The 21,462-nt window shown below is 42.9% G+C and overlaps 1 protein-coding gene across 2 annotated transcripts in view; it reads left to right on the top strand.

Moving 5' to 3' along the window:
- Positions 1-11,507, top strand: part of NOP2 (NOP2 nucleolar protein) — a 70,067-nt gene extending 58,560 nt beyond the window's left edge. For both annotated transcript variants that reach the window (XM_086932896.1, XM_086932897.1), the window contains exons 15-17: positions 681-778; positions 9,912-10,042; positions 10,653-11,507. In XM_086932896.1, coding sequence (XP_086789022.1) covers positions 681-778; positions 9,912-10,042; positions 10,653-10,981 — 558 coding nt within the window. In that variant the 3' untranslated portion in view covers positions 10,982-11,507. The remainder of the gene's footprint in view (positions 1-680; positions 779-9,911; positions 10,043-10,652) is intronic.
- The last annotated feature ends 9,955 nt before the right edge of the window (positions 11,508-21,462 follow it).

Genomic DNA, 21,462 nt, shown 5'->3' on the forward strand with positions numbered 1-21,462 from the left:
TTTTTGGCTAGGCCAGCTCTAAGCGTAGATATTGGCATCTTCCTAGATTTCTTAAAGCTACATTTTTCATCCAGTGAAAGGAAGGCCATGAGGAGTGGAAGTTGAACAAGGATAATGATTTTTGTCTCCATCCTTCGGCTCCATCTATTTCATACAGTCCACCTCCTAGAAGGAGCGAAAAGGACTTGTGGAAATGGGGCTCTTGGCACACAGAGGTCCATGGTTTATGGGGATCTGAGGCTTTAGCACGGTCTCCTGTGCATCTTGCTTCCTTTCGTGTTCTACATCCTCTGTTTTTTTTCAGCCGATAGAATTTGAGTGAGTAGGAAAGAAGCCTGAAGAACTAAAAGTGCATTTTTTCTTACAGTAATTCACTTATGCTTCCTCTTGGTTAACCTGAAAAAACTACAAGTTCTTGCACCTAATAATCTGAGTTTCCACCCACCCCAATGGACAGGACTATAACCTCCTCATGCTATTGATTCAGTTGGCTTCAGTGTCTTCACACATTCATCAAGCTTGTCAACCCCTGGCGAAAGATGATCTCTTTCCTCTCCCTCGCTTGAGTCTTGTTAGTTCCCTCGGAGACAACACTAAGAACTTGGGAAGGGATTGTGGGTTAGATTCTTTGTTCTTCACAATCTCAATGGTCTTCTACCCTTTTGTGTCTTTTTTGACAGGTGGAGGAAAATGAGTGGGTGGTGGACTATGCCCTGAAGAAGCGGAATGTGAAGCTGGTGCAGAGTGGGCTCGACTTTGGGAAGGAGGGTTTCACAAGGTTTGTAGCAAGTATTATCTCACTTTAGTACACTTTTACCTATTTGCAAATTGCTAATGTACTTTCACCCTAAGGACTTTGAAAACCCAATGTTCTGTTTTTTGTTTTCTCTTTGCACTATCATAGTTTTCTTTAATCCATCCCTGCTGCAGAATTTTAGGAGTCTGCTGCTATAATGCATACTTATAAATCTTACTATATTCTTGTTTTTTCTGGGATGTCTCTTTTTGCAAGTTCCTGCTGTGAAACTTTTTAACCTCTATCTTCTGGCACATCATTGCTTTACATATTCTTCGCTTAATGGCAAAACCTACTTTTGTTTTTATATTTGGGTTCTTCTGGAGTCAAAGCTCACAGTGCTCCGCTGCTCCAGATAAGGTTCTAACCAGCTTAGGTTTTTTGTATATCTGTTGATAATTTCTCCATTCCAAGGCCACTGTATGTACGGTTCTATACAGGCTAATATTTAGTTCATTTAAATTGAATGTGAAAAACAGTATGTCCAGTTTAGATAATCCGCCTTCGCTCTCACCCCCCCTTGTGTTGTAGTTATGACTTCACACATTTTAGATGTCCTCTGCGGTATTGACCATAATGATGCCACTAGTGCTATTATTCACCACTTGCTTCTTGTCGCAAATGCATCGGTGTCTGCATGACTGGACTGGCTTCTGGCTACGGTGGAGTTCTTAACTGCTGTTTATAAGCTGGATGATACTTAGGCTTCAGACGGTGGTTTGCATCACGATATTCCCTTTACACAGAACCATTTTAATTGAGCCGCGCATCTTTGACATGAGCCAAAAAAGGGACCTCTCTAGTCACAAACTTCAAACATCCATTGGCAAAACCACCAGGTCTGGCATTTGCTGCCACACTTTTAGCTTTGTCAATACTTGTTGTGTGTAGTCATGATTTTTGTAAGGCTTTGGGGGATCTCCTGGGCACTCGAAAATACACAAACATTGACTAAAAGCAAAAATATTTTTTGACGTCAAAAAGAACACGTCTCTTTAGTAGTCCCTGGAGGGAAGTACTGTGGCTGTGGGTATGCATAATTCAGTCACTCACAGAGAAGTTAGCGTATGGCGCAAGTTGGCTGAGCCACTGCCCCGTGCTGTATGCCATAGTGGGTGAAATTAAAATGTAATTGACACCGCAGCACACTAGTGGATGAAGACTGTCTGTAGGCCCCTATAAGTATGTATATTATAGATACAATTTTATTAAATTGAAAAGGTCTTGGCTAACTCAAGAAAATAATGTTAAGACTGTTATTAAAGTAATATGCGGAAAATAAATTGAGATAGAAAAGCAATATGCATGTAAGCAGGGCTCTCAAACCACGTACACACCAATTTAAGACTATGGGCTCGGAACAACAGTGTGATTATAAACAGCGAAGAGTCTTTTTGTTGTGTGATTGTGTTACTCTGTGGTTAGAAGGCCGGTAATCACACACGTAGCATGGTGTGTCACTCCCTACTTGTTTGTGGAGTGGGGATGAGGGAGATCTAAAGTTTTGTTTTTGAATTGTCCTATTTAGAACTAGCTCCAGGAGCGGACTCTGGCATACATTTATTAAGCCACTACTTCATACATTTATTGTATGTTGCCCATGTTACTTTAATCGTACCCTTAATGTTGTGAGGTAATTGTTTTTTTAAAGCTTGTGGCTAGGAAGGTTCAGTTTTGCTCTTCTAATTTGCACCTCTCCTCACAGTCCTAGGATGAGATTCCTTACTCTTGGGAGATCATCTTTGATTCCAATGAGGGCTGCCTTTTTTTCATCCGTTGAAAGGATTCCGCCACTACTGGTCAGGTTTCATCTTTTCTGCCTTTGAAGGGAACCGCCTGTAGGACATGCAGGTGTCGGTGGTGACTTTGTCACCTCAGGTTGAGACTGTACTGCAGATGTCCCCAGATAACAGACCTACTTTAAAATAAGAACAGCCAATGAGAGATTGGCCACAGCAGACACCTCCCTAAAATGGTGATGCCTGTGGTACATAACCCAGTCATCATTTCTTCAGATCTTTGGTTCAGGAGGTGAGCAGCGAGGCCTCACTTCTGTGTTCTGGTGCTCACATGTGGTGGCTCACTGTGCTGTCAACTTTAATGGATCCTAAGCAATTTGACTTGATTGATAACCATGAGTGCTTCACTCATAAAAACACCTACATTAATCTGGACCGACAACCCGATCGCCATGTTCTACATCTGAAAGAAAGAAGGGATGAAATTTGTGAATGTCCAATGTGGCTCAGTTTCTGAAGGGCGTGTCTTGTAATATGTTAATTTCATACCTTCTGCATCTACCTAGGACTTTTTAGAAAGACTAGGCCTTCCACGAAGACTTGATATTCCCCCCCACCCCCAAGTGTAAGAGATTCTTTATGTAGCTCATGACAATGGAATACATGGGTCACATTGAGGCAAGTGCTTTCTGCATCACTTTGTCATTAGAGATCGCTTGTTAGCCTTAATGGCTTACTAGAAATGATTTAAAAAATGATCTCCCAAAGGATTAACAATATATTTGCCTTCAGTGATTTGTCTGCTCCACTGTTGGTGTGTTTGCCCAACTGAGATGTGCTACATATAAACGTGGGTTTATTGTGGACATATTCGTGTTGAAGTGGAATGGTGTTTGACACATATGAAGATGCAGAGTGAACGGAAACAACTGCAACTGTCTTGACAGCGACCTTGTAAGAAAGTTGGCTGCTCACAGCATAACCTGGCTGTGCGTCGTGTAGATCCTGTTGGGTTATGGGAGCTTCCCTAGACAATACTGCAGAAGCCTTCCTCTGAGTTAGTGAGGCATCTTCGACATTATTGCAGAAGAAAAAAAGAGTTTTCCCTTATCAACCCAGAAAGGACCGGAAAATATTATACTAAAACAGAAAAATTTCCTTTCTGTGTATTGAAGCTCAAAGCATTAGTGTAATTTATAAACAATGACACCTATCTTGAATCAATAATATCACCAATTCATAATGTAATGCACATAAACTATATCATTATATATATATATATATATATTACAGTATTGTTTTTAACTGATTATTGTATATTTATGTATTGAGTATCATTTAATGTGATTTATGAATATATGTGCACAAAAATTTTTGGGGGGGTTTTATGTGAGTAAATGTTTATATTGAGTTTGGTGATAAACTTTTTTAAATAAATATTTTAATTAAATTTGCCTGGATACATCTCATGTTATGATATAGTTTATGTGCATTACATTATGAATTGGGGATATTATTGATTCAAGATAGGTGTCATTGTTTATAAATTACACTAATGCTTTGAGCTTCAATACACAGAAAGGAAATGTTTCTATCTTCGACATTATTGCCACAAGCTGGCATTCCTAGAGCGTGAGCAGTTTTACTATGACCAAATATGAAGACCAGCCTTTGTTTGGTAAGGCTTCACCTTTCCAGATGCCCAATTCTCGAAAAGAAGATTGGCCTTAAAAGTAGTTTCTTGTATTGAACCAAACATCGAAAGTTGTTGCATTCACTTGGTCAACTTCCCCTTCATAAAGAAATCCAGGGAAATGCCCTCTTTGGACTGCAGGATGCCTAAAATCTTTCTAACAAAGATCTGACATCAAAAAAGATCTCTATTCAAACACCAACTTCATGTGCACAAGTGCTGGTTATTTAACCAGAATAGTTGTTCTCTAGCAAGAATAGCTGTGACCATTGTAGAGGTTTCGTGAAATTGTCTGTCACAGCTTCAAACATAACCAATGCAAAAATACCTGGGACAAATTTGCTCTTGATTTCAACAAATGGTGCGACGTTGTGTTAAAGGTAGGGGCCTTCATAAGAAGTCTACTACATCTAAAAACATATGGCATATCAGCGTAAGACATAATGGTAACGTGAAGCAAAGTTGTGTGCCTCGAATCCCATTTGCTGGTTTCTTCACTCATTTCTTTTATTAGTATATTTCTTTACACCTACGTTTGTTTTTTAGTGACTCTCTGTGCTTTCTTATGTATGTGTAGAAAATATGAATCTCATTTGCAGACAAATGATACTCCTGTAACGTTCCAAAATTTACAGTAGAAAGATGCATTCTAATAGGACCCAGGTATAGGTGTCATAGTTAAAATGACTGTTGACTTTCCTTTTTATTTTAATGTAATGTTCCATTGTTGGCCATTCTGCAAACTACTTCAAATACTCCTTATTTGATCATGGTGTTAATCCATTATAAGAAGGGCTATTGGCTTACTTTGAGGCCCTGGTAGACTGCTCCAATAAAGCGGTTTAGGTTTTTGGACTTGTATATCTTCTTAGCATTGATTTTCCCTAAAGCTAGCCTGATGCGAGAGTTTCCTTTTCCCTGATTTTGCTACTCATGGTGCCTAATATAGCTGAGGTACCCCACCAGTTACCAGAAAGCAAAGACCATCATCTAGTACATATAGAACAAGGTACTGAATGATTTGCACTGCATCTGCCTTGGAATTTTTTCAAGTTAATCAATCATAAAAATGTAACTGCTGGTAGAAGGAGAGAAAGCCCCTCCCCAACCCCCACCCCGAATGGATCCTTAAAAGGATATTACTCAACATTTTGGATAACTATGTTGTTTAACGCGTTTTTTTTATCAATGACAAAATGACATCCTCTGTATTTTTTTAAATAATGTGATGATATGTATATCTTTTATGATCATGTGATCGAAATAAAGATTTTTGGAATGGATAACTATGTACCTTTGAGAAAAGCTGAAGTGGATTTCACAAATTTTTCTCATACATCCAAATAAGGCACAGATTATTCTGTGTAGGTTGGCCATACCAGCTTGTGTTTGGAATAGATGCCTGGAAGACCACTTTTTAAATAACCGCTGACTTGTGCTTTATCACCAGTAAACTAGATGAGGCAGTGCACAGCCTCTGTTGATCCTGGGGCTAGTTCTCCTCATAATAATTCCAAAACAAAAGTTCAGACCCCTGACTCCACCCCCCGCACAGAGCGGCTTCCCCCAAACTAGTAGTGAGTGGCACACTATGCTGATTAACTTCTTAGTTTCTTTTATTCACAGTGCCATAGAAAACTGTAAAAAATATTTTCTCATGGTGCCCACATTTTATTCTCCCTCACGTTTCGCAGCAAAGAAGTTAATCATGTAGTCCTACTTTTCTTTTCCTTCTTAATCAATAACGTGCCTACCACTTATGTGTTGTAATATACTACCCCATTGGCTGGTGGAACATGTAGTCTGTGTCCTAGAACACAATGTTTCATATTTATTAAACTTTTAAATAGGCCCAGTTTAATAATTTTTACTGCTATTTTGACGATTCCCTCAGTGGGAAAATAAACTTAAGCTACAAATGCACATGCACTCCAGCATCCACATGATGTCAGTTGGGCTGTAAGTTGCCCAGTTGCAATGCAAGATGTGATTCTCTCGGTCTCACTTTAAGTAATATAATCTCCATCTCAACTTTTTCTAGCCCCACAAACTTCAGTCACATTGTTATGTTATGTTATGTTATGTTATAAAACATTTTATTACGCGCTCTGCTACTACAAAGTATCCTGGCGCGATATGTGAGCACTAGGCTGACCCAATCCAAAAAAAGAAAGAAACAGAGAGCTAAATACTGAGATTAAACAGATGGGTTTTTAGCCCTTTCTTAAATCCTGCTAGTGTAGTTGATGATCTCAGAAAAAGCGGTAAGGCATTCCAGGCCCGTGCTGTTTGGACAGAAATTGACTGACCACCCAGTCTCGCATATCTGACTTTAGGCATAGACATCAGACGGAGATTGGCCGATCGAAGAGCACGATGAGGAGTATAAAAGGTAAACCTCTTGTGCAAGTATTGTGGGCCTTGCTGATGCAGGGCCCGAAAGGCCAGAACCAATGATTTGAACAGAATGCGATGTGCCACTGGGAGCCAGTGGAGCTCTGGAAGATGGGCACGTGCACTAGTTTGTCGTGGAAGATGGAACAAAAGTCGCACGGCCGCGTTCTGAATGATCTGCAATCTCTTTATAAGGTATTTAGGGAGACCACTGTAGAGGGCATTGGCATAATCGAGCCTTGACAAGATCAAAGCACGCAAAACAGTCTCCTTCGCCTCCCTGTGGAGAAGTGGAAGGAATCTCTTGAGTGACTTGAGGGTCGCAAAACAGGTCGCAGTAAGTTTTTTTAGATGAGCTTCAAACTTAAGATCCTGTCCAAACCAGACCCCCAGGTTTTTGGCCGGGCCTCCGTGATGGCTAGGACATGCAAAATCAGTTGGCCAAATAAGCTCCCTAAAATTGGCCGGAAAATTGCCATAAAATAGTAGCTCTGACTTGTCCTCGTTGCATTTGAGCTGGGCTGAGACAAGCCATCGAAAAACATGGGTCAAACAAGAACAGACAGCCTGGGCGTCTAAGCAGTCCTTAGGCCAAGTGAACAACAGCTGCGTATCATCAGGTATGACATTATTTTGGCTCCCCACTGCTCAGCCAAATAGATCAACGGGGTCATATAGACGTTGAACAGCAGTGGGCTTAGCGTCGAGCCCTGTGGTACCCCGGTGGTGAGCTTCTGGGTGATGAGGCAAATGGGGGCAGCCAAACTTGCTGCGACCGCTCTGACAGAAACGAAGACAGCCAGGCCAGAACCGCACCCGACAACCCCACCTCTGCCAGCCTAGTCAACAACTGGGCATGGGGTACCGTGTCAAAGGCGGCAGATAAGTCCAGCAAAACCAGGACCGCTCTGCCGCCTCCGTCAAGACACTCCCTAATGGCCTCTGAAACTTCCACCAGAGCCGTTTCAGTGCTAAACGCAGCCCTGAACCCCGATTGAGCCGGGTGCAGGGCCTGAGACGACTCAATGAAACTATTCAGTTGCCTAAAAACGACTTTTTTAGTCACTTTCGCTAATGCCGGGAGCAGTGATATCGGACGATAGCTGGAGGTAGCCAGGGGGTCCAGGCCGGGCTTCTTCAACAAAGGAAGAAGCTTCGCCTGTTTCCAACAGGGAGGAACTGAGGCAGAAGCCAGAGACCTGTTAACAACCTGGGTAACCTCCTGATACACCAGGCTAGCCGCTCCCCCCAAAACCCTAGCAGGGCACGGGTCAGAGGGTGAACCGGACTTTAGCGATTCCAAAATGGCCAGCACATCAGCTTGCTGAGCTGGCTCAAAGGTGGAAAATTGGCTAACATGTTGCTTCACATCCATATCAATGCTAGGTGGTGAAAGCAGAGGGGGACCTTGTCGTTCATGTACATCATTGTATTGATTTGGGTAAAATACATTTTTGTTCTTAATTGCCTGTTTATGTTCATTGTTTTTCAATTGGTATTTTATGCTTCCAATGTACAATAAATCCCAAAGACATCGAAACATGCAAACCACACATGCTCTTGAATGTAATACATTAGAAAAATTGTATTGTCTTTTCCAGTATCGTAGTTCCTTACTTCCAATCTGTTATCTTCATGCGTGGGATTGTTTGCAAACTCCAGAAACCATCCTGTTTTATCCAAGGCAGTTATCTATATCATTTGTGTTCACAAAATGGCTTGATGGCGCTTTATCACTCCTTGGTTTGGCTTGTTTACATGTGATTAATGGTCAGTTGCTTAATATCTTCTAAGCCTCAATCTTTCTGCAAACCGCCAGTCTGTCTCCAAAGATCTTTTAGTTTCAATAACATCATATGCATATTTCATGACCTATCTCACATTTCCAGTTTTTCCTTTAACTCTTACTAATGAATGTCGTACCTTTGTATCTTTGTATTTTGTTTACCCTTTGCACCGTTGTATTGAATTGTTCCTAAATGAAGCCCTTCAATAACAAATGTTCACATTATAGCGCAGAAAATACTGCCCACAATGGTTCCGCCAATTTGGATGAACAAGTTCAGCTGAATGGTTATTCCACATTGTAAGACAATGTGCGCTCACCCTCTTATAGACTTCAGACAGGAAATGTGGGAAATAAATGGTATTTTTAAACAGCTTGTGTGTGCATTATGTGAACATTACTCCGATACTGCTTGCGTTCTCAGATTCAGTTTGTGAGTAAACAACCATTTTATTGTTGTATCGTTTTCTTGTGTTTAATCCGGCATTTGCACTCTTATCTGTGGAATCCTAATTAGGTACGCCGTAACTTAATTCTTTTTAATTGTTTTTAAAGCCTAGTTTCTTTTTCTACCATGCTGGTTCAGATGTCATCACCTTAAAAGTGTACTCCAGTGTTTTAAAAATCACCTCCTATTTCTTGTATCCACCCCTAACAGAGTAAATAATTATTTCCAAAGCAATTCTATTCCTAAGCCTTGATGCCCACTCGGGTGACGTGGACGATTTTAGGTCCTTCCAGTGACGCACTCCTTTATACTTTTTCAATCGAAGGGCCACGTTAATTCCTTTCTTCAAATAGGTTTTAATTCCCTTTCCTTAAAACAATCACAAGCTTTTGTCTCATTTTTCGTGGAGTTTCCAGTTGTACCTCGGTTGATGTAAACCAGCAACATAATTTTACGATGCCAACAGCATTTCCTAAATTTCCACATGCAAGTAATATCCACAGAATATTGCTCCTTTGTTCAGCAGCCCACGTCTCCCGCTCACAAAGGGTGTCCCCTGTTTTTGCCTGGGGCTTTGAAACTGAATTCACAGTTCACTTAAATGACTTCCTTAGTACCATTGGCTCTCATTGAAGCCACTTTGATTACACAAAGAGTGTGTGTTTCATTACACTGATTCCTGCAGTCCAATTTCTTTTCACCTTTTCCGTGTCTGAGGTCACCCAGCCCTTCAATTACAGCGTAAAATTATTAAATAAAAATACTAATAATTGGTTTTAATCCTGAGTCGTGAGTGACTGCTGCTATGTTACCTTTGCTCCTATAAACTTCATTGGTTGCATATTACTCCAATATCCCATTCACCACTAAAACACTCTTGGCACTTACACCGCTCCAACTCTGCACTCCCGTCGTGACTGGCTCATTCTTATCCTCCGACCTTTTGTATGCAGAGTTTTTGATCTCTTTCCTCCCTGTTTCCTCAATTCATGTCTGCTGTTGCTTTTTCTTCCTTTCCCTGTGTTTGTTTTGCTTATTTTTCTTTCTCATTCCAGGTTTAGAGAGCGGCGGTTCCACCCGTCCTTGAAGCTGACACGGAGGTTTTATCCTCACACTCACAACATGGATGGCTTCTTCGTTGCAAAATTCAAGAAGTTCTCCAACACCATCCCAAAACCAGCAAAGGGTACAAATTGTTTGATGTTTCTTGGTAGTCCTCTCCAACTACACTAAAGGCACATATACACCATCCCTCACTCACCTTGCCATCCACCATCCCTCAGGCTGTGCCTCTATACGTCCCGCCAGCTACCGTCCTTCAGACACACCCCATCCTCCCTAGTGCTGGCACGCTACCTACGTCGTCATTCCACAGCTGGAGCTCCTATTCAACTGTTTAAACTCCACTGTCAGTTCTTCTGCATTACTTCAACTCCATTCCCCATTCACTACACTCTGTACCTCAACCCCTTCCTTGACCACCAGTGCTACTACTCATTCCTCCAAAGCTAGTGTGAGTGCCTCAAACATCCTAGTCCAACGTGAACCCTCCTACTCCATCTCCCACGATAGATGCTCCCAACACACTCCTTTAGTCATTGTGCCTATTCAATACCCATAGTTGGTGTTTGCACGCCATTGCCCACCTCCACCACTCCCGACGAACTCCCCCGGGTCCGGTCCGGTGCACCAGCCTCCATGTCCACAGAGTCTACACCATTCTATGACTGGAAAGTCCATTTGGTTCTTGTTTATTTTGTTCATTTCGTACATAAAACCTCTACTTTTCCTTTCAGATGGTGACAACACAGAGGAAGGAATTACAGAATCAACAGCCTTGCCCACGACGGAAGCCCCAGCAACGCAACAGACCACACCAAAGGCCAAAGGTCAAGCCAACAAAACAACCAAAGAGGTGCTCCCAGCACTGCCACTGGGAAAGGAGACAAAACCAAACCAGAAGATCTTAAAGAAGAAAAATAAACCATTTCAGAAGCATCCGGGTGCACCTAACAGGGTTGGCAAACTGGGAAACAAGAGCCATGGTATTGCTGGCAAACAACGAAATAAGAGCCCCTCGGGCAAGTCAGGCAAAAGAAAATTCAAAAAGTTTAAGAGTAAGTAGAGGACGCTTTGCTTGAAGGTCTACCTCCATTTTGTGCGGATATTGGTCTGTGGACTGTCTGGATTTCGCACGCTCTTGGTGAACCGCCCGAAAGGACTTTTAGCTGTTCGCATCACCCAAATTTACCTGAGACTGGACATCATGGATGTTTTTATATCCACTGATTTGTACTTGTGTTTTTACTACTACAAGGTGTGTTCTCTTCACCTTCTGTGAATTTGAAATAGCCCAGACGAGAACCTGGTGAATCAACAGACAAGATAATGACTTACAACGTCCTTCTATTTTTCCGGGGCAGGCTCTAAGCTCACGTGCAGGTTGATGCATCTCAGAAGAGCAAATTAATTGGAACACTTTGGTAATTGACTCTACAGATGGAGCAGTCTTACCGCATCTGCCTGATTGTACGCTGACAAGTGTTCTTCTTCCAGATGGACAATGCTGCATTCTATTGGGGGATTGACACCTCTTGTGTACAGCTCCCTCTCAGCCCCCTCCAATGAATAAAGCTTTTTCCACCCTCCCATTGCATGTCCTGTTTGTTTTATAGAGAGGGTTTTGCTAAATGATAAGACCGCTTGATTGAGATCCCTGTACATAGGCCTTCTTGTCGACTGGGGGCATGTATGTACCTGATACAAAGGCAGATATGCTCCAGAAAACACTTTACCTGTAAAAGGCTTGGCGTTTTGGGAGCTAGACAAGGAGCCAAAGTCTGATGTCCATCATAAGACCACAGGATATGAAGAGGTTTCTGGGAGCTGTAGAAACAATCCTCTCCAAGTTTTCGGAGGATGTATTTCAGATATGTTCAACCTGCTCTCCGAGATTGTCTGAGCCTGGAACAACAGTTGTTGGATTGCCCCTGAATGCGATTTTCTTTTTGGAATTATAGGCAAGTGGTGAGAGATTTGTAGATTCATCAGGGTAAAGGGGCTTTTGCCGCTTGAATCTGTTCTAGATTCACATTCTGTGCAGAACACCCCCATACAGTGGTTAGGCTCCAAATAGTATTCGTTATTATTTAGTAAAGTTTGTCCATTTCAACAGTCTTGAATGCCTCACTGGGTCATTGAAATGATACCCATGATTCCTACTCCTTTGATGGCAGCATCAAATTGCTTTTGTCAACCATTGGGCTCGGAAGCGTGGGTTATGGCGGAGCAAAAAATGCCTAAAGGGAACCAAGTGTTTGGTGATCAGAGCCAGGACTGAAATACTTAAAGACTGCAATACACAACTGCATTTGAGGCTTTTTTCCATTTCTTGAAGTCTAGCACGGATGGAATGCTCTTTGTCGCTATCTAGAAACAGAAACCAGTGCCAACACCTCAGGCAAAAAACATAAATTTGTAATCTCTGTTTAGCTGGACAATGACATTCTCAGTGTCGTGATTGAGTTTTCTACTAAACAACTTGGAGAGAAATGCTGTATGTTACAGAGAGAGGGGTCAGATGGCGTGATGCGGCCAGGTTTCTAAAATACTGCAACTCTCAACTGATGCTCAGCCCGACGTGTGGAAAAACCACTCTCATTGAGACTTCAATTCTTGCATGTATCTAACAGCACAGACATGCCATATCTTTGGACAGCACCTTGCTCACAAAATCACTTACCAGCACATTACACCATAAACTATCCATGACAGCACATTAACTAGAACTCTTTTATTATTTTTTTTTAACAATTCTTATTGATGACAATACAACTATAATACAGTTCTAAGCAAATGTCTTTAAGCAAAACATACATTGATTGATATGAATATCACACCTCCCTCCCAATACTATCTAACCCGATCTTTAACATGATTTAGAGAATTTTTTCAGTCAGTGGCAGTGGACTCGTGGCGGGTCACTTGCGGTGGTTCACAAATGTTTCCCTTATACAAGTTTCATTTACCCCATATTTGTGTCCACTTCTTTGGACAGCCCCTTGTTTCATTTACTGTTTTCTCCATCAACATGCATCAATTGAGGTCTTTCTTTCCATGCTATGAGTGTTGGCGCCTCTTTTGTGCCCCATAACCTGGCTACATTACGTTACGCTACTTTCATTCCCAGTTTCACCCAGGTCTGTTCCTTACTGCTAAGGCCGGTGGGATCCCGAATATTTAGGAGGCAAAGCCCTGTCTCATGCTCAATTCGGGCTCCCAGGACCTCAGTCATACCTCGAGTCACAGCCGACTAGTAGCATTCCCAAATGATGTGAATAAATGTATCCTCCTGTCTGCACTCTCTCACACAGCCAGGGTCAGTTCTATGTCCCATTTTTACAAGCATTGGACCCGATAGGTGCACTCTGTACAGAACCTTGAGCTGCACAAGTACGCCTGCCATTCTTTGTCATCCATGCCCTCTTCATCCATATTCCATTGTTAACACAATCGTAAAATTTGCTTTTGGTAAGTCAGTGAAATGGCTTTCCGGGGCATGTTCTCATCAAGAATTCTATCTTCTAATGGGGTGGACTCTGCAAGAATTTCTCCCCTAGGAATAACTGCTAGTAGCGCATGCCGTATTTGTAAGTATCTGAAGTGTTCTTTGTGCGCTAGCTCGAAGTCTTTCTGCAATTAAGCACAGTGGACAACTACTTTTTTTCACAGATCTCCCATTCTCGAGATCCCTATCATGTCCAATTTATCAAAACCCTTGGTGTTTCTCAGGTTGCCAAATCTAACTGAGTCCCACAACGGGGTCATCTGTGTAGTCGTCCCTGCCCCTCCCAAGCTCTTGTTAGCAGTATGCCATATTTGGACAGCGTGATAGGCTGGGCCTGTCAATTGAAGCTTTGTTAGGTTGGTATATAGCGGTTTCACATAGTTTCCATCGGGAAGAAGCCATTGGTCCATGTGATAAACCGGGTCATCAGGGTGACTGCATATACCTTGATTTATCGCTGCTAGATGTGCTGCCCAATAATATCTACGTACAACTGGCAGAAAAATAACACCGTCGTACCAACCCTTTATTAGCGTATGTGTCGCTGTGCGGGGTGGCCTCCCCTCCCAAAGAAGCTCTCTGCTCACTCTCAATGGCTTTAAAATTGTCTGAATGATTAGGGTTCGAAGAATTTTGCAATATATATATAGGAATCGCGGCAGGGACATCATTTTAAATAATGCAGCTTGGCCCTGTAGGCACAGAGGAAGAGATTTCCAATGATTGGTGTAGTTTTTAAGCCGTTTTAGTGGGGGCAATAAATTATGTTTGTAGTATTGCGCTGGGTCGTTAGTGACATAAATTCCTACGTATTTAAACCCATCGAGCCTCCCTGACGGGAACATTTTGAGGGAGGGAAGGTAACCCTCCCGCAAGCACTTATATAACTGATTTACCCCAATTTATGGTATTTCCGGAATATTTCCCGAAATTAATGAAGATATGGAGTGCTCTGTTTAGTGAGGCTTTTGGTGAGGCGAGGTATCTTGTCGGCATTCAGTGAGATACGATCCCCCCAATCCTCTGATCATCGCAGCCCTCTGATGATGGGATCCTTCAGAATCCACCATGCCAGTGGCTTGAGTATTAGAGCAAAGAGGAGTGGTGACAAGGGACAACCCTGCTGAGTTCCCCTCTCGTGGGTAAATGTTTAAGATATTCTGTTTAGTACCACCTGTGTGAGCTGCTCGTTGTATAGGAGATGAACCCAGCTTAAGAATTCAGGGCCGAAGCACATTCTCTTGAGGACTGCATACATGTAGGGCCATTCAATGGTATCGAACGCCATGGGGGCATCCAAGGACACCACCACCGCCTCTTCTCTGAGAGTATATGTTCTACTCATTACACTGTGTAGACGCCTGAGGTTAAGTGAGGTATTTCTTGCAGGCATGAAGCCCGACTAATCCGGGTGCACAAGTTTGGTTATCACCCGGAGCAGCCGTGTGGCCAATAGTTTTGCCAGGATCTGGACCTTGGCATTAAGTAACAAGATAGGCCGATAAGAGGAACATATATGTTTCGGCTTTCCGCTCTTGTGAATAACCACAATGGTGGCTAGTCTCTGATCTGCGGGGAGTATCCCCTGATCCCGACTTTCAAGAAACATCTTAGTGAGGTGGGTAGCTATTTTGCTGGGGGCAAGATTATATAGTCAATGGGTAGGCCATTAGGACCGACTGCCTTCCCTATTTGCAGGCCTCTCATAGACCTCTCAACCTCCGTGGCGGTAAGTTCACTTTCAAAGGTCTCAAAATCGTCGGGTGATAGTGTTGGTATTGGCATGTCTGATAGCAGGGACTTCGACTCTTCCTTCGTAGAGGTCGTGTGGGACCTATAGATAATCTTCCGCAAATTAGTCTGCAATTTCCTGGGCGTCCTTGATCTGCCTATCGGAGTCGGCCGTCAGTTCAACCACCAAACTGCTAGCTTGCTCTCTGCGATCTAACCAGGCTAACAATTTCCCTGCTTTGTCCCCAGCTTCATAGATTCCAAAGAGCGTAGCTCTGTGTTGAGCCTGAGCTGCATCTGTGGATAGGTCTTTATATTCTTTACGTTTAAGTTTGAGTAAGTCCTTGTCGTTCTCTGAACTTTCATTTCCAGCCTGCCTTTCCAACTTCAGAATGTCAGTTTCCGATCTGGTCAATTTTTTGCACTTTTTTCTTTCTGGGACCCTGCGATCAAAGAGATCGCCTGTCTCATAGCCACTGTTTTGAATGCCCCCAGAGCGTCAGTGTGAAGCCCACAGAGCTTTCGATTTCCCTAAAATACTGTTCTATTGCTGTTGTAAATTTAGTTCTAATAGTAGGATTTTTCAGATACCAAAGGTTTATGGGAGCAATTCTTCCCGCTTGTGTTTCCCTCCCTCCGATTAGGGCCCAGACAGGGGAATGGTCAGAGATGCCCCTCGCCAGGTTGCATGCCTCTTTCACATGCCCCAATTGACCTGCTGGTACTATAATATAGTCAATTCTTGAAAGCGAGTTGTGGGCTTCGGAGTGGCAAGTGAATTGTCTCAGTAGGTTTCAGTGTGCGCCAAGTATCAGCCAGTCCCACGGCTCCCAGGAACCTGTGAACTCTTGTACGTGAGGGGGTGTCTCCCTCGGAGGGGAGCAATCGAGTTGTCCAGAAACTATCTAATTAAAGTCTCCTCCCATCACTAGCTTTCCCTCGGGAAAGGCGAGGAGTATGTCTCCTAAGTCTTTAAATGCTGAGGCATGCAGGTCTGGTGGGACATGCACTGACCTAGTGTGAGTGACTTGCATTCCCAATTCCCTGTAGCTGCTACAAATCTTCCTTGCTTGGCAGTCCATATTTGGTCTATATTCATCAGGAGACTCTTTCGTATGAGGATTCCGACTCTGCGGGAGCCGGTGGTGAACACTGAGTGGGCTACTAGTTTGTATCCCCATCTTGTCAAGGCCCTGCATGTGTTCCCAACTAAATGTGTCTCTTGCAGGAGTACGATTTACAAAAGGGGGTGGTGATGAACAGAGTGTCTGAATTGAGCAGACCACTCTTACCCAGTCCAAAGATCAGGGCTTGATCCATCACCGTTATTTATCTCACTGCCCCATCCCAGCTCAGAACCTGGCTATATGCAAATCAGTCTGTCCCTGGCCCAGTGCATCATGGGAACAGGGCAGACTAAACTACCAAGCCAATTCTTTACCAGAAGGGAGACAAGCTACCGGGGACCGGTTTCTGGCATTTCAGCCTCTTCGGCCCGGCTTGCTTGAATCCTGATGGAGCAGTGAGAAAGGGACTCATGTCTGAGTATACCCTGCCACACCTATAGTGGCCAAAATCGATTTACAAAAGGGGGTGGTGATGAACAGAGTGTCTGAATTGAGCAGACCACTCTTACCCAGTCAGGTTCTGAAACTGGGATGGTGCAGTGAGCTAAAAAACGGTGTTGGATCTAGCCCTGATCTCTTGACTGGGTGAGAGCTTTCTGCTTAATTCAGAGACTCTGTCCCTCACCACCCCTTGTTGTAAATATTTTTGTCCACTCTAAGCGTGGAAGGGTATTCTCAGATGTGAGACCCTTGCTCATTGCACCATCAGGATTCAAGCAAACCGGGCCGAAGACGGCTGTAATGCCAGAAACCGGTCCCCGGGAGCTTGTTTCCTTCCCAGTGTAAGAATTGGCTTTTGTAGTTTGGTTTGCCCTGTTCCCATCATGCACTGGGACAGGAACAGACTAATTTGCATACAGCCAGGTTCTGAAACTGGGATGGTGCAGTGAGCTAAAAAACGGTGTTGGATCTAGCCCTGATCTCTTGACTGGGTGAGAGCTTTCTGCTTAATTCAGAGACTCTGTCCCTCACCACCCCTTGTTGTAAATATTCTTGCAGGAGTACTACATATTGTGAGTGGTATTTTAAATACTGAAGTACTAACTCCCTTTTAAGCTTATCACCCAAACGATTTACGTTCTAAGACATTAGTTTAATTCCCTTTTCGTTAGACGTGATGATGTCCTGTTACTTCTTTGGTACTTGACAAACTATACGGTAGAGCAAAGACAGCGCTCACCCCTCCCCACGTCCGGTGACCCTTTAAGGTGGGAGATGCACGCTAGTCCTCACACGAGAGTGTGCAAACTTGATGTACCCAATGCTGCTCTGTATTGCTGTCATCTATATTACTCCCAAAACTAAACAAACTTCCCCTACCCCCTCCCTGCTTCCCTGCATTCTGGGCTCAAAAAAGTCCCTTTCCTCAATTATGCGGAGCGCCTTTCGCCCCTTGGAAACTAAACTAAAAATGTCAGGGTTGCCTTCTTTGCGCCCTAGCTCGCCGCTTTATTATAATAGTAAATAACATATTCATGCAATGATTGATAATTAGAACAAAAAGTCACTTAGCCATTAGTGATGATATATTAGAGGCATCAGCATTCAATCAGGTCCTTTTACTCAGTTTGCGTGATCAGTGATTTGCCATTGTTCTCCCGGGTCTATTATCCATCCAGATCTTTGTTGTCAATTGAATTCTTTTGGGACTCCCCTGATCCTGTGCGCCGTCTGAGGGACTTCACCTGTCCGGATTGCATACCTTGTTTGTTGGTGGGTCTCTGTCCATCTAGCCATTCTTGTGCCGACTCTGGAGTGTCGAAGAACCATATTTTACCTTCTGGCTCTACTCGGAGTTTAGCGGGAAACAACATTGAATATTTCAGGCCTCTATCTCTGATTCTGGTTTTGGCACCAAGGACTATCGTCGTAACCTCTGCATGTTCACGGTGTAGTCAGGGAAGAAGGTCACAACGCTGTTGTCTAATTTAGAATGTGGAGCCGCGCGGGTAACCTGCAGGCCCACATACCGATCCCTGAGGTTAAAGAGTGTCGCCAGCAGCGGTCGCGGGGGGGGGGGGTCCTATAAAAACTCCTTTGTTGACAATATTGGCATTCTTGGGTCTGTGAACCAATACTTTCTCGCACATGTTAGTATGACAAGAGTGTGGTGGTATAGCTGTCTGAGTTCATGTCAGTGAAGAGTTAGGAATCCGAATGAATAGAAATGAGTAGGCAAATTAGCCCCCCTCTGAGTCAAAGGCTGACACTCCCTGCTGTCGAAGAACAGGCTTTTTGAGTTCTTGGTTACACATGGGGAGTGGTTAGTCTCTGAAAGAACACATTTGATTCTGGCTGTTCAAGTCCTACTTGTGGCTGGTTGTTCTGATCCTTCTGAGGATGACTGTATGAACCTCGGTCAACCATGACAGATGATCGAAGAAGATGATGGACTTGTTGTTTTCCACTGCCAGGTGCAATATGATTTGCACTTTTGAAAATCTGGGATCTTGTATCTTTTTTCTGACATATACCATTAATGTTTCAGAGGTTGACTAAGTTCTGTTACTCTGTGATTTCAGTTTTTATGGGGAGAACACCGAAGACAAGATAGTAAAAAAGTAACAAAACAATCTCTGCCTTAAGCATAGCAGGTGGTGTATGGTCTGACTCATTTCGCAAATCATATGCTTGATATGATTTTTAGTAATGTAACCAAGCTTAAGATTAATCAACCCAGATCATTCACCTGGATGGACCATTTCCTATTGGTTTTGGTATTTCCTCTCCTTGCAACTGAAGTTACCGGAGGGAGGGGGTATCACATACCTTGTGTTCTTGAAAAAATATCAAACGGATTATTATGAGGAACTGCCTTAAATGTCCTGACTTGAAGAATGTCTTGGACTTTGACACAGCAGTCCCAATCTACCCCAAATATTTTAATAAGGCTCTGGACACTATTTCTCCGCTAAGAGTATTTAATAAGAGGCAGAATAAAATCTAAGCGGCTTGGTATAATGAGGACGCAAAACCAGAAAAAATATGGCATAGGTCTAAAAATCCACTGCATTGAAAGGTTTATAAATTGCCTCTCACAACTTGCCATAAGCATCTGAGGGAAAGCGTACAAAAGTTTTCTGCCGGCTAGGATTCATAAGTCGGGCAGCCCTGCTCAAGAGATTCTTAAAACCTTGATTGAGTTTATAAAAATTGAAGCTTTTGTGATGTCCATTCCTGATTCCCAGAATGTGTAATTCCCTAACCAATTACTTTTATGAGAAAATTTGCAAAATATATGAGTATTTTGACCTCCAAATGGAGACCTCGGTTAGTTCTGTATGGTACCAATCTCCCTCACCAGTCGCTCCAGGTAAAACGGGAAAGTTCAATCAGATTACTCAAGAGGAGGTTCAGAAGATCATACTTGCAGTGAAATCAGGATCCTCTGAAGGTCAGTGCTTGGCACTCATATTTGCTTCCTTGCCACCGCTACTGGCCCCACATTTGACAGATATGTTTAATCTATCTGTTTAAAGTGCCTAAAGCTTGGGAGTTGAAATATATTACTCCTATTTTAAAGAAATCCTCTGCAGACCTGGAAACTTTCTATCGCCCAATCTTGGTACTTCCTTTTCCCATAAAGATCATGAAGCAACTGATTAACATAAAACTCTTAGACTGCCTAGAGGATGATCTTTTTTGGGATCTTTCACAGTCCGGGTTCAGAGCAGATCACAGCACAGAGACGACCTTGCTAGCCGCTACAGATATTCTCAGGTCCAGCTTGTATGACGGCAGATCAACTATACTGATCTTGCTTGACCTTTCTGCTGCTTTTCATAGTCTCACATCCAATCATCGTTCAGAATCTCTGACATCGGGGTGCATGCATAGGCTTTAACCTGGCTGAGACACTTTCTTAAAGATGGAGACCAAATGGTCTTGGTTTCTCCGTTGAAATCTAGGAAGATGAATATTACATGTGTAGTACCGCAAGGATCCTCGTCGAGTCCCACGCTTTTTTAATATTGACATGGCCCTCTTAGCTAAGATAGTGGATTCCTCTGGATCTGAGATCCTCTCTAATGTTGATGATATCCAACTAGTAATATCTGTTGGGGAGGACCTTGAAGTAATGAAAGCTAGCTTCCAGGATTGTATGCAGAAAGTTGCCTCCTGGATGAAACAAAGATGTTTACAACTTAATGGAGGTAAGACAAAGATTATGCCATTAGGCAAACCCAAGAAGATCTGGTCGGATGATTGGTGGTCCTCTGAGATGAAACTGACCCCATCGGAAAAAGAGATTACCAAATCTGGGCATTCTTCAGGATGGGGAGCTCTCTCTAGCCAACCAAGTCAAAACTATTTGTGACTCATGTTTTGGAATTTTTTGTTTGCTTAAAGTCTTTCTGTGGCTCCCTATTAAATGCATAAAGTCTATTACACAAGCACTTATAACCAGCCGGCTAGATAATGGCAATGCACTCCTGGTAGCTATCAATGAGTCCCCTTTGTCAAGACTGCAGGTGATTCAGAACGTGGTAGCCAGACTGGTGCATGGTCTTTCTTCCAGTACTACTTTTGGTCCCGTTTTAAGGTCTCTACTTTGGCTGCCCAGAAGAAAGCGCTGCACTTTTAAGCTTCTTTGTCATGCCCACAGAGCCCTGCATAGGCAAGGTCCAGCCTATCTTCGGTCTAGAATAAGGTTTCACCATCCAACCTGGAGCCTTCGGACTCTAATACTGCACTGACATTTCCCCACAGTATCCAAGCGACTCTCAGTGGGTGTTCGCACCTTACCACTCCAAATTCGCACCTGCCAAAATTGTATAACTTTTATTAAAATGTTAAAAACCTAGCTATTTTTAGTTCCTAACTAAAAACATACTTGTGGTTGAAGCATTAGTGCTGGGATGTTCCTGTGGGAGTGAGTTGTTTTACAAATGCATTTAACATAACTTAACAATGTTATGTAGGCTCTGATGCATACTTGTGTTTGATGCAAGTTTCTCACGCGTGGAGTGACAACTGCAATGCTTTCAGCATCAAGTTATTTATATATAGTTTGGAATATTTTGGGTGCTAGTGAACTTATGTGAAAAACTGTTTGGGTTGAGCCCGAATCGTTGAGTTTCTATAGAAATTATAATCTTCAGTCTCAAAGGAAAAGACCATCCACTGTTGTCTTGAAGATACCATTGTAAGTGTTTTTCAGCATTGCCTCATCTTCACTAA

Source organism: Lissotriton vulgaris, chromosome 7 (assembly GCF_964263255.1).
Source record: "Lissotriton vulgaris chromosome 7, aLisVul1.2, whole genome shotgun sequence".
NCBI classification, from domain to species: domain Eukaryota; kingdom Metazoa; phylum Chordata; class Amphibia; order Caudata; family Salamandridae; genus Lissotriton; species Lissotriton vulgaris.